Source organism: Ursus arctos, unplaced genomic scaffold (assembly GCF_023065955.2).
Source record: "Ursus arctos isolate Adak ecotype North America unplaced genomic scaffold, UrsArc2.0 scaffold_2, whole genome shotgun sequence".
NCBI lineage: Eukaryota > Metazoa > Chordata > Mammalia > Carnivora > Ursidae > Ursus > Ursus arctos.
In genome coordinates, this window is record NW_026622874.1 from 22,208,482 (window position 1) to 22,221,282 (window position 12,801).

The 12,801-nt window shown below is 43.2% G+C and overlaps 1 protein-coding gene across 2 annotated transcripts in view; it reads right to left on the minus strand.

Annotated features, from left to right (window-relative positions):
- The window catches only part of CUNH1orf21 (chromosome unknown C1orf21 homolog), a 220,869-nt gene that overhangs the window by 37,324 nt on the left and 170,744 nt on the right, over positions 1 to 12,801 (minus strand). The window contains exon 4 of one of the 2 annotated variants that reach the window (XM_026509213.4): positions 12,524 to 12,619. The exons of the other annotated variant lie outside the window; for it this stretch is intronic. Coding sequence (XP_026364998.1) covers positions 12,524 to 12,619 — 96 coding nt within the window. The remainder of the gene's footprint in view (positions 1 to 12,523; positions 12,620 to 12,801) is intronic. 2 annotated transcript variants of the gene reach the window in all.

Sequence of the window (12,801 nt, forward strand, 5' to 3'; positions counted from 1 at the left end):
TTCTCCACAAGATGATGTATCTCTGAGTTTTTCAAAGAAGTATTACATACATAGCCAGACAATGAACTCATCTGGAAAAACCATATTCACTTTTTGCCCAAGACGCTTTATCACTTCGAATTGGGGAGATCATACTACGGTAAAAAACAATCCCCAATATCGGTGGTTCAATAAAATACAAGTTTACGTCTTGCATATGCTGTCTGTCTAGTGCGAGCTGGCAGCGGGGCTCTGCTCCTAATCCCTCAGGGACTCAGGCTCGTGGAGGCCCCATGTTGGCACGTGCTGTCATAATCATCCCAGCAGAGGACGGAAGGCCAGAGCAGAGCAAAAGTTAAGTGCTCATATCTACTTGGCCAAAGCAAGTCAGAGAACTACATGTAAATTTAAGAGAATGGAGAAAGTATAATCCTACTACGTGCTTGGAAAGAGCAAAACTGGAATGTTTATGAATAGCCCTAATGGATACCATAACGCTCATTTTTTAAAAAAAGAATGTTTTCTTTTTTTTCTTTTTTCTTTTTTTTAAAGATTTTACTTATTTATTTGACAGAGATAGAGACAGCCAGCGAGAGAGAGAACACAAGCAGGGGGAGTGGGAGAGGAAGAAGCAGGCTTATAGAGGAGGAGCCTGATGTGGGGCTCGACCCCACAACGCCGGGATCACGCCCTGAGCCGAAGGCAGACGCTTAACCGCTGTGCCACCCAGGCGCCCCAAAAGAATGTTTTCTTGATCACAGAACTACCTAACATTAATCATAGAAATCTTTTCTGAATAATCTGATGTACAACTGTGTTAAGTGTCTTATTTGAGCTAAATGATGTGTAATTCACAGAAATATGGAAGAAACTTAAATACTGAAAGTTTAAATTGGGAAATTTGCGTTTAGACTTCACAACAAAGCTGAAACTACTTGGTTAGCTGACCGTGTGGATAAGCATTAGTGAATCGGCTGCATGCCACCTGGATACATGAAGAGGGAATGGAGGCAAAATCTGGGTTTACACCCCAGAAAACTGCACCTATATCCACACCTACACCCACGCTCACACACTTCCTGAATTTTCCATTTCTCACTTCTCTCCAACCATCAAATAACACACAGAAATGCCAGTCATATTCATTGTCATCCATAATAACAAGATCAAAGATTTTAGGAATTTAACTATCAATGGACTGCGGCCCCTAAAAGACTGCATTTAAGAGCTCTTTACTACAAAATAAACACACTCCGTAACAGATTTTTCTAGTGGGTAAAAATATAGCCAGAGAGATCAAAGTATATTTAATCAAAGTTAATAAAATATTAGAAGGAAGAAATGTTATCACCCATCATGGCTTTAATATTTTAGCAAATAAAAAGTCACCATTTACGCAGAGTTGCTAAACTTTTCCTATGATGAACCAAAATCTTGACAGGTTTTCCTCACTCCGTTGAGGACACTGCCCATGTCAAAGCTGAAAACAAAAAGTGAAATGATCCAGTTTTTCTTACAGGCACGATTGTTTTTCTCGCACTCACTGTGCAAGCCAAAAAATCAGCCTCCAGCCTTCTTGAACTTGCTGGACACACCCACAACGCTTTTTAATTCCAAATTTGTCAGTGACCAGAAAAATCTGCCCTGTCAGTGTCTCACTGTTCCTGCAGCAAGCAAGTCAACACAGAGGTGGGGGCTTAAAACCACACATGTATTATCTTATATTTCTGGAGGTCAGAAATCTAAGAACACGCTGCAGGGCTGCCTTCACCTGGAGGCTCCAGGAGAGAATCGGTCTCCTTGTCATTCTCGGATTCTACGAGGCACTGACACTCTCAGGCTCGTCGTCCCTTCCTCCATCTTCGAAGCAGCCCTGTAGCATCTTCTCTCCTCTCTGACCTCTGCTCTGTCCTTACATCTTCTTTTTCTAACTTGGATTCTCCTACCGCCTTCCTGAAAGGATCCTTGTGATTATTTTGGGCCTCCTCAAATAATTCAAGAAAATCTCTCCGTGTCAAGATCCTTGATTTAGTCACACCCGTAAAGATCCCTTTTCCCATGTAAGGTGCCATACTTACAGGTTCCATGGCTTAGGGTGTGGACATTTCTGGGGGCAGGTTTTATTTGGCCTGCCACAGTGTTTCCCCTGGGTTCATACTAAAGATTCAGACCTCACCCACATGTAAAACAGGTTCACCTCAAGGTACCCCGAAGTCTCAACCCATTACAGCATCAACCCGATCTCAAGTATTAGCCAAATCTCATCGGCTCAAAAGTCCCTAAATGTATTACCGAAATAATCTAAATTAGGTATGAATGAGGCTCTGGGTCTAATCCATCCTAGGGCAGAACTGCTCTCCATCAGTGAGTGTGTGGAACGGGAAAGCAAGGGACCGGCTCACAAAATACGATGGTTGGGCAGGCATAAGGCGGCGGTACAGGCAATCCCATTCGAACAGGGACAAACAGAAGGGGAAAAAAGAGAGTCACTGGTTCCAGGCAATTTCACAATCCACTGGGCAAGCTCCATGAGCTTTCAAGGCCTGGTAATAATCCTCTGTGGATTAAGAGTCTGCTCTCTGGACCTGCGGCTCTAGCCTGGTGGTCATTCTTTCTTTTTCTTGATGGGTAGCAACATGTTTGCAGCTGAGCTCTTTTACCAGCTTGTTTCCTGCCTGCAGAAGTTTGGGAGTGTGACACCCTTCTTTCATTTCACCCTCTCACTGTCCTTTTCGGGTCAAACTGGCAGTCTTTCCGGTGGTATAACCTCCTCAAGAACTCCAGGGGCCTCCTGTGTATGTCATGGGCCTTCACTTCATTACCAGGGAGGCTCTTCCACAGAGATTTCCTAGACAATCCTATCTCTATTTCTGGCTTCTGCTGAAATGGTTGAGGGAGTACATGTCTCATCTATTCCGAGAGTCATCCGTGGGACTGAATACTCTGACCTTTTAATTTTTTCCAGGGATTAGCAAAAGATTGTTCAGCCACACCCTTGGCCTTCTCTCCAGAGCATGTGTTCCCGAGAGCGAATCTGCTAGTTTTAGCATCTTTTGCAATCTGGACAGGCTAAGAATTTCCCAAATCAACACATCCTGGCTCCTTTTTGATGAACAATTCTTCCTTCAATTTATCTCTTTGCTCTCACATTTTACTATCAGCAGCAAGAAAAAACTAGGCGGTGACTTCAACACTCTGCTAAGAAATCTTCTCAGATAAAAATTCAAGTTCATTGTTTTCCAGTTCTGCTTTCCACATCCTTGTAGGACATGAGTTGCTAAGCGTTTGGCCACCGCATTACAAGTGCCACCCTTCCTCCAGTTTCTAACTGGAAACGCACCAGTGGTAAACTTCATGTCCATATTTCTACCAACAGTGTGTTTGTGGCGACTTACATTCTCTAAGATGATATAGGTTTTCTTCTCCATGATCTTCACTCTCTTCTGAGCCCTCACCAGCAGGCTCTTTAATATTCATATTTCTACTAACTGTTCAAGTCAATCTAGGCTTTTTCTACCATGCTTCTCAGAATTCTTCTGGTCTCTGTCCACTTCCCAATTCCAAAGCCACTCCACATTCATAGGTGTTTATTACCACGCTATTGTATTTCAAGGTACCAAGTCTATATTGGCTACCTACTGCCGCTTAACAAATTACTACAGACTTATGGATTTTTTAGAACACAAATTTGGAGGTCAGAAGTCTAAAACTGGTCTTTGGGCATGTCTTCCTTCTAGAAGCTCTAGGAAAGAATCTGTTTCCTTGACTCTTCTAGCTTCTTTTCTACCTTTGCTCATGGCTCCTTTTCCCATTTTCAAAGTCAGAGCTTAGCATTTCTGATCTTCGACCTCTGCTTCCATCTTTATGTTTTCTTCTTCTAACCCTGTTCCTCCTGCATTCCTCTTAGAAAGATCCTTGTGATTCTACTGGGCCCACTTGGATAATCCAGGATAATCTCTCTGTCAAGATCCTTAATGTAATCACATCTGCAAAGTCCTTTCTCCCACGTAGGGTAACATACTGACAGGTTCCAGGAATTAGGATGTGGACATCTTGGGGGAGGGGGTCATTCTTGACTCTATCTTTTCCTAGTGAAGAGCTCAGCATATCACATCCACAAAACTCAGTCCCGTCAGGACAAACCAGGTCCATGGCTCACAATGAAAGGTTATGTAGGGACAGAAACATAGATTGACAAGTACTTATAGAAAACCACAGCAGAGAACCCTATTGGTGCATTCTTCACTAAATCAATGTTTAATGGTTCGTGTGTGCCAGACTGTGCCAGAGTATTACAGATATGATCCTCATCCACTGAAAAGTCAGAAAGTGAACCGATGTTTGGAAATGATAGAAGTATGTGTGGTGGAAGCACTTGAGATGACACTTAACTCCGAGGAGGCGGCACGGAAGCTTCCTGGAGAGGGAACCAGGCAGGGTTGAGCCTGGAAGGGGAAGAATGTATACATACACAGGCAAAGAAGAGAACATGACCAATACTTGGAACCATGGAGAGCCAGGGAGAGCATGAGGTGCCAGGAGGGCATATGAGACAAGTGGTGAGGTGGGCAGGGGTGGAGGGCTCCTGCTTGGACATTGGGTTTTCCTTTGAAATAAGGAGGAACCACTGAAGTTTATGAACCTTCTGGCAAAACATTTCAGAGATGGAAGCAGAGAGCCCATTGGGAAGCTATGCCAGTAAATCAGCAGAGAGTCTGTGAAAGCTAACTAAGACCAGAGGGGCGCAGTGTAGTGGATAACAAGAGAACAGGCTCTGAGTCAGACGACCTCTCCACTTTCTACTTGTGTGACCTCGAGCAGATTATGTAACCTGTGTGCTTCAGTTCCCTTAGTGGTGAAACGGGGACAGAAGTCATACCTCCTTCACCGGGTTACCTGTTGTACAGGAAGTGCATCACAAATGATAGCTTGTATTAATAAGATAGTCGTCCCAGAAATAAGGATGAGGAAACGCATTTGACAATTGTCACGAATATTACTGAGTGCCTCCTGCACGCTGAGCGCTTTGCTTTCCTTTGAGGGAAACAAGAAAAAGACAAAGGAGATCCCTGCCCTCATGGAGCAATTGCAAATCTCAGAGAATGAAAAACCCCAAGTACTAAATACAGCATTTATATATCATTAAAATATAAACATCTATAAATAAAATAAATATATATAAACAAAGCATTTATATATATACTTACAGAAAGTAATAGCACAGACAAAATCTGAGGTCATCTGATTGTACAGGGGAGGTGGGGGAGGACAAGGTTTAGTCAAGGAGGACAGCCAGATTTTTGGCTGAGCTGACAACAGGAAATGGTGGTGGCCGAATGGAGAAATAAAGGAACTTCAGGGTTACTGATTAAAAGGGTGAAATATGGATTTCAAAAAATTGTTTTTTCTTCCTTGCTACGTATGCGTAATGGGTGGGGCAACTCCAAGTGACAGTATCTTTCTGGGCAAGCAAAGGAAAGGTGATATGGCTCTTAAGCAGCAACGGCGCTGGACAGAGGTGCAGTTTTCTCGAAGGGAATGGAATGTAAGCTTCAGGGCCTAGACCTAGATGGCCTGAACAGTCAGAAGAAATTAGGAAAAAAGGCAGTCTTTCTGAATGGACACGTTAGAATGCAACTATTTTTGAGACTACAGCCTTTACTTATCACATAGTCTCTCCATGTGCAGCCCAGCCAGCATTCACAGAGAGAGGCGGCGGGGGGGGCACTGTAGCTGGAGAGACCACCCGTCTGAAGGCCCGGGACACTGCTTTACCTCACACGCGTGGATCTGAGCTCCGGGCTGACTGGATCCAGGTGGTCAAGGAATGTTTCCTTGCTCCTTTGCTCATCACCTTGATTTCATTTTTTCCAGGACCCTGCGGCAACGCCGGAGTCAATCCTTACAACACTGTGACTCAACAGGCAAGAAAGTCTTCCCTGTCAGGGCCATTTTCAAGAATCTCAGGAAAACACCGATTAGCTTGCCTTCCGTCCAGTGCCGACTTGGCAGGAGACCACATCTTTTATTCTGCCTATGAGCTCTCTGCATGAAAAAAGGTTTTTTTTTTCTATTACTGGACATATTTACAAAACATGCACATTCTCTGTTGCATGGATTTCTCTTTTTAAAAAGTGTGTTTAAAGAAATCTTTTTATGTTTTCACATAACGGGAGTTCTAAGTTTTGACTGTTGGAAAAGAACAGATTTCTTCTTTCTTTTATTATTTCTCCATCACTTCTAGAATTAGTCCTGGCTAATTCTAAATTTAGCTCCCTCCCTGTACATTTTCTTCTATACCCTTCTGCCACCTATCCCACCAGAAGTCGGTGTAAATGAAGGGAAGCCGATGTTTTAACAGTGCCCCCAGGCTTTCTAGCTAATACAAGTGTCAGTCCCGTCACAGCACGATTATTTTACAATGTGGAGTCAGTCACTAGATTTCTATACACAGTCTTGACAGTCAATAATCAAATGTGGCGTTGTTCCATTATTGATATAACTTTTAGCCCAAGGCTAGGAAAAGGCTGGTTGGTTGTAACTAGCAACTGGGTTGGAAAAAGCTCTTTAAAATTGAAATATGGTACTTAGCCAATAAAAGACAAGCACTATTCTTCCCCAACCCCCACCTCCTTTCGGGGAAATGGGCGGCTAGAAATATCTTCATTCTAAACTTTGCAAACAGAATTGATTCTGAAATGCTTTAATGAGTTGTGTTTAACCAGGAGTGTCTTTATTTGCTTACCTCCTTGGTCTCTTAGACTTTCTAGAAAAGCTCCCATATTCATCTTTTTCCACATGTACCTTCACAGCTGGTGTACCTTCCCATAAGACTTCTCAGCCGAGCACTTACTGGCGAGTGGGACAATGATGGGCCTGGGCCGCCTTCGGCAGCCTGACATCAAGCTGGGGGAGAAGCGAAGAACCAATGATCTGCGTTCCCTGCTGCTGTCATTTCTCATCTCTCTGAGGTTCTTTTAGGAGACTTACTAGTGGTACGATAGGCCTTAGTTTACTAAGTCTGCCTTATGTAAAATGGTTTCTGAATGTTTGATCCCATTTTCTCCATTCTTCTCACTCTAGATCCTACCAGGCAAATAAGTCTTTGCAGACAGCTTGCTTGTTGCCTCCTTCTCTGCCTCTCACCTGAAGTGAAAGTCTTTTCCTACCTGAGTAAAAGGGCGGGGCGGGGGTAGGCTGGGGGAAGGGTGGGGCTGGCATTGAGAGAAAAATATGTTAGACCCCATGTCTAAGAGCTCTGATGAACCACAGGGGCCTAAATATGAGACGATCCCCATTCCGCCAAAGACAAGATCCTCAGAAACGGGTCCTGGCAAGCTTAAATACATAATCAATCCTTCAGGAACGTAGTTGAAACCTTCGGGCGACGGACTTATAATAAATATTAATTCAGCTACGCAAATATTTAAAACCACATATTGTGTACAAAATTATATGAATTTAGAAATACTACTTTTTCCACACTCACATTTCGTCAATTTAAACGTCCCAGGTGCATCTGGTATGAGAATTTTCAGCATCAGTCACCCACTTTCTGAGTTTCTAATGTTTCCAAGGCATATTATCTTCACTTCTGACTTGCTGAACTACAACGCCGTTCGGATTTTTGTAATGTTGCTGTCTTGGACATCTAACCGCAAGCCATAAATACCCAGGTTGGTGGTGGCGAGCTCCACGTTGTTCACCACTTACTGCATTATTCTTTCAACGTTAACTGTTAAAAAGGCTGTTACGATGACGCACAGAAATATTACTGAATTAGAATTTTTTCCCCCTCATTTAGAAACAAAAATGATTCTGTTGGCAGGCCCCTCTCTGTAAGCACTTCAAGCGCTCACTGACTAGAGCCGGTGTTTTAGGCTAACATTTTCCTTAAACTTTGTGTTCAAATAACAAGAGTGCCCCGGACCATGGGATTTCTACAGAGGGTGGCCTCCACTTTTCTCAGGGACTTAAACAAAATCCTGCTTGTCTTCTGGCAAATACCACGACATCGTGAAAACTTCCCATGTGAATATGATGGAAACGTATCTTTTACCACCGTCCAAGGTTTCCTGATAACACGTAATAGAAATATTAGAGACTTCATCCCATTTCTCAAGGGGAATACTGAAACGAAATCTCACAAATGTTGAGGGCCACATCTGTTGTCCAATGGTCATTTGGTAGAAAACATTCCGAGGCTAATGAAACAACACAGAACAACTTGCATGTGTGCTGATGTGCTTGTCTCCGTCCCTATTCTCTCTTAGAGTCATTGTTCCAGAAGATAAACTCCTCAAGTACACATATAACCGTGTTTAATTTGTTTCCTCCATGAGGCCATCATGTATGTCTGTAACTGATGCTCCTGTGATAATCTGACAATAGAGACACGCAGCTTTCTCTAGTCTTTGTCACCTGCTGTCTTATAATTGCAAAAACAGTAACACCAGTAAACATAATAGCTCTCACTGACAACACCCCTGGCAGGTGCGAGACACCACACCAGGGCCTGTGGGCATTGATTATGTTGGGACAGACCAAGGGCCCCGCACAGGCCCTGCCGTGTGGTAAGAGCCCAACAGATGTCGGCAATTACTGTTATTGTTACATTCTAACTTTTTATTATTTGATCCTCGCAACAACTGTATGAGGCAAGCATTCCCAGGGAACATTAAGGAAACCACTAAGGACACAGAGGCTCTGAGACAATTTCTAAGTTGCCCAAGGTCAGAGAGTTATTGGCCAAAACGGGACAGGAACATAGGCATCTCTTTCAATAAATATTGTGCATTCTTTTTTTTTTTTTAACAGACTTTTTTTCTTTTTTTTTAAGAGAGGGAGGGAGAGAGAGAGCACCAGCAGGGAGGAAGGGCAGAAGGAGAGGGAGAAGCAGGTGCAGGGAGCCTGATGCGGGGCTTGATCCCAGGACCCCGGGATCATGACCTGAGCCGAAGGCAGACGACGCTCAACCGACTGAGCCAGCCAGGCACCCTGATACTGTGCATTCTTAAAAAAGCCGAATCTATATAAATTAAAGAGGGTGAGAGTAAGAGCAGTCCGCATAATTTTTAACAGCTGCTTTGTGTTTCAATACCAAAAGATGAGATGAGAAGTCTGGAAGTGACCCGGTTTCAAAGACACAGGCAAGAACCCCACGGCCATTGGTGAAAAACAGTATCTGTACCTCCCAGACCAAAGCAGCCAAGGCCAGGCGAGTAATGTGAATAGTTGATACACCTTGAGTAAGCAATAGGGAGTAGATGGACCAGGTATAACGGATAAGGACAGCCATCGGCGAGTACCTCTCCAAAGGCATTCAAATTACATTTTTAAAAATTGAGGTAGAATCGACATATAACATTAAATTAGTTTTCAGGGGTACAACATGATTCCATATCTGTATATACTGCAAGATGATCACTACAGTAAGTCTAGTTAACATCTACCACCATACATAGTTACAATTCTTTTTCTTGTGATGAGAACTGTTGAGGTCTACTCTCCTATCAAGTTTCAAATGTGTAATATAGTATTATTAATTATAGTCACCATGCTGTACTTTACAGCCCCGTCACTTATCTACTGTATAACTGGAAGTCTGTACCTTTTGACCCCCTTCTCCCATGTTGTGTACCTTCCACCGTCCCGCCTCTGGCAAGCACGCAAATATAAGTTTTTAAAAAAGGACATTTCTACTGGCCAAACGTAAAGTGGTAGGCTGGAGCTGGCCTTTACTAGGAGAGACAGATGTTAAATATTCAGGAATTTTGTTAGCCAACAGTTGGTAGTTTGAAATCTGCCTTTGTGGGAGTAATTACACTGTGGAAATAGGCAAACAGTATAAATCAACCCCTTTCCCCCCCCAGGGAGCTAGTTTACCAGCACTGTCTCTATATAATCATATATGATTTTGTTTTAGATTTGTTTGCCATCTCTACCTGAGTCCTTGTTCTAGGCTTGAGACAGGTGTTCACGACCAAAGTAAGGGGACCTTACACAATTAAGTGGCCGCTTTTTCCTTAAATAAATACCCTTTATACGTGGTCCAGAGGAAACTACAGTCCAGGGGAATGCTTTAAATGGACCAGGCTGAAGTGTTATCATGATGCTTTTAAAAAACTGGGTTAAGAGAGCCTAAATTTTTAACTTCCGTGGGCTCAAGTCCGAGGACAAATTGCTGTCATGTCCTCTCCCCAGCAGTGACTTCTTCCTGAACTGATGACATGGGATCCTTTTCCATCCCTAGCTCACTGTTCTGTTGCCCTGGGTCCCAGTCTCCAAAAAAGCACTACCTGGCCACGACTACGTCTATCATAGTTCTGTCTCGTAGGAAGTTCTACTACTTCTCCTCCAAATTAGGCAGTTGTCTATTGAGGGATCTTCTTTGAAAGGACACTGTAATCTGGAAATGAATTAAGAGTTTTTTGGTTTAACCTTCCACAGGGCAGGAAAGTCCAGCTTCCAACAAAATGTGAGGCGGATGAGAGATTGCAGCTGATCTGTGAACCACAGGCCTTTCAACCCGGCTCTGCAAAATTCTCAGGCTTCCACTTAATGACCACTGCGGAGGGAGACGAGAGACAAGGGGCAACGGCAAGTTGCTTTCTTGTCCAAATTAATGAACCACCACCCGCTCTCCTGCTTCTTTATCATCCAAACAGCTCCAACTCTGTCCAAGACTAGAACAGAAGAAGCTGCGGAAGCAAGTCAAGGTGGGATGGTGCACTTTATCAGCCTTGTGAAGAAAGGCAACCCCCCACCAAAAGCCGCCATGATGACAAAATGTCGGTCACTTCTCTCTCACTGCTCTTGCATTGGCGCCTCTGCTTATCTGTTTATCCACCTCTCTCTCTCCTTACCACGGGTTGTTTAAATGCTTCAACCTAATGGAATGGAAGCCCCTTAGAGACAGCGATAGCGTCTGATCTACGTTTGTGGGCAGTATGTGACAGCGGGAGGCACTCAGTAAAAGTCTGAGGAAAGAACGAATGAACGTTTGTCCTCCTTTACTTGACTGCCTCAACTATTCGGCAACATTGATCCCACTCAGAGTATGATGCTGGGCAGGCGGTTCTTAGGAACGAAATTTGGAGCTGGGGCATGAGGGCGGGGGCACCAAAGCGAAGAAGGAATGGAGCTTCTATTGTAGTCTTCACTAAAATTGTGTTTGGGGCCCCACGGGAGGAAAGAGCGAGGAATCACATCTGTCCAAGCACATGACATCATCACTTTAAAAAAGCTAAATTATAAGAACCTCACGATATTTAAAAAAAAAGTTTTTTTTTAACTTATTGCAAAGAAAGAGAAAGTGCTTAACTCTAAAAACCTTTGAAATATATTGACCATAAACCCTCTAGGTAATAACAGTACTACACGACAATGTTCCTCTCTTAATTACAGTACTGATCGTGTCAGGTTAGACCTTCTACAAAACCTATAGTAGTCAAGTTCATGGAGACAGAAAGTTGGTCATTGTCAGTGGCTGGGGGCAGAGGGGTGGAGAATGGGGAGTTAGCGTTTAATGGGTGCAGAGTTTCAGTTTTGCAAGATGAGAAAAGTTCTGGAGATGGATGATGGTGACGTTTGCACAAAAATGTGAATGTATTTAGTGCTACTTAAAAATGGTTCAAGCAGTAAATTTTATGTTATGTCCATTTCACCCAATTTTAAAAAATGCACAGCAGAAGTGAGAGGGAGTTCTCACCTCCAGCCTCCCCCAGGCTTCTTTTAAAAGATTTTCTTGATGCTTCATCAAATCTATTTTATGTTCTCTCCTTATTTTTATATACTCCAAAATTGACATTAAGCAGAAAAAAGATTTATGGATAAAGATCTGTTACAATAGTCACTTATTAGTTTACATAGTCTGCAATCTCAAAGGACAACTGGTGTGTCACATAATCCAATGAACTAAAGTGACCTGCAGGCTCGGTGGCCCTGGCAAACACCACACCTCCTACTCAAGTTTAGATGTGCGGGAATTTGAACAATGTAATGTCACACACGTGGAACCTTTTAAATGGGGACTCTGAGAACACAGAGGAAACGAGCTTTGTGAGAGGAATACAGGGCTTGGTTCGTTTATGACTCCAATGCCAGACCACGCTGCAGGGGAAAAACATCCCTCCCCTGTGGGAGGCAGTGAAGCCAGACTAAAACCGAAAGCAGCCAAAGCCTCAAATGAGTATAACACTCTCACTAGGGAAGTACCAAACGAGAGTTCGGAAACGAGATGCATGAGATCTAGAGAACTGGTTCTCTGGAGGTGGCCAGATCTTCAAAACCCAGACTCTGCCACTTACTGTCTGTAAATTTTACACATAAAATCCTCAGAGCCTCAGTTAGCTTCTCTGCAAAATGGGGATAAAAGAATGTCTCTCGTAAAATGTTAGTATCCCATGAAGTGAGGTTAAAGAAGGTAATGCAAGCATCTGCAACATGGTAGATATTCAAATAACTCTTAGATATTATTTTTATCTTCATGATGTATTATCTATTACTAATAATATATTTCTTATTAGTAGTCGTATGTACATACATTTCTGAAAAGTAACCAGGTTGGCCTCAGAGACTTGTCCTGATGTCCTGGGGTGTTTGAGAACAAGGAAGGCACCTTTAAAGATGGTGGTCTAGTCTAAAAACAAACAAACAAAAGGTCTAATCTATCCCCTCTTTTACATCAGTAGTGACTACTGCCTAGAGAGATTAAGGAGTTGACTGAAGGCCATACTGTTAGTGGCAGACGTTAAAAACCTGTCATATGCCTCATTGTACCACACAATGATTCACCCTCAGGAGACCTTGGTCTGCGGTCCC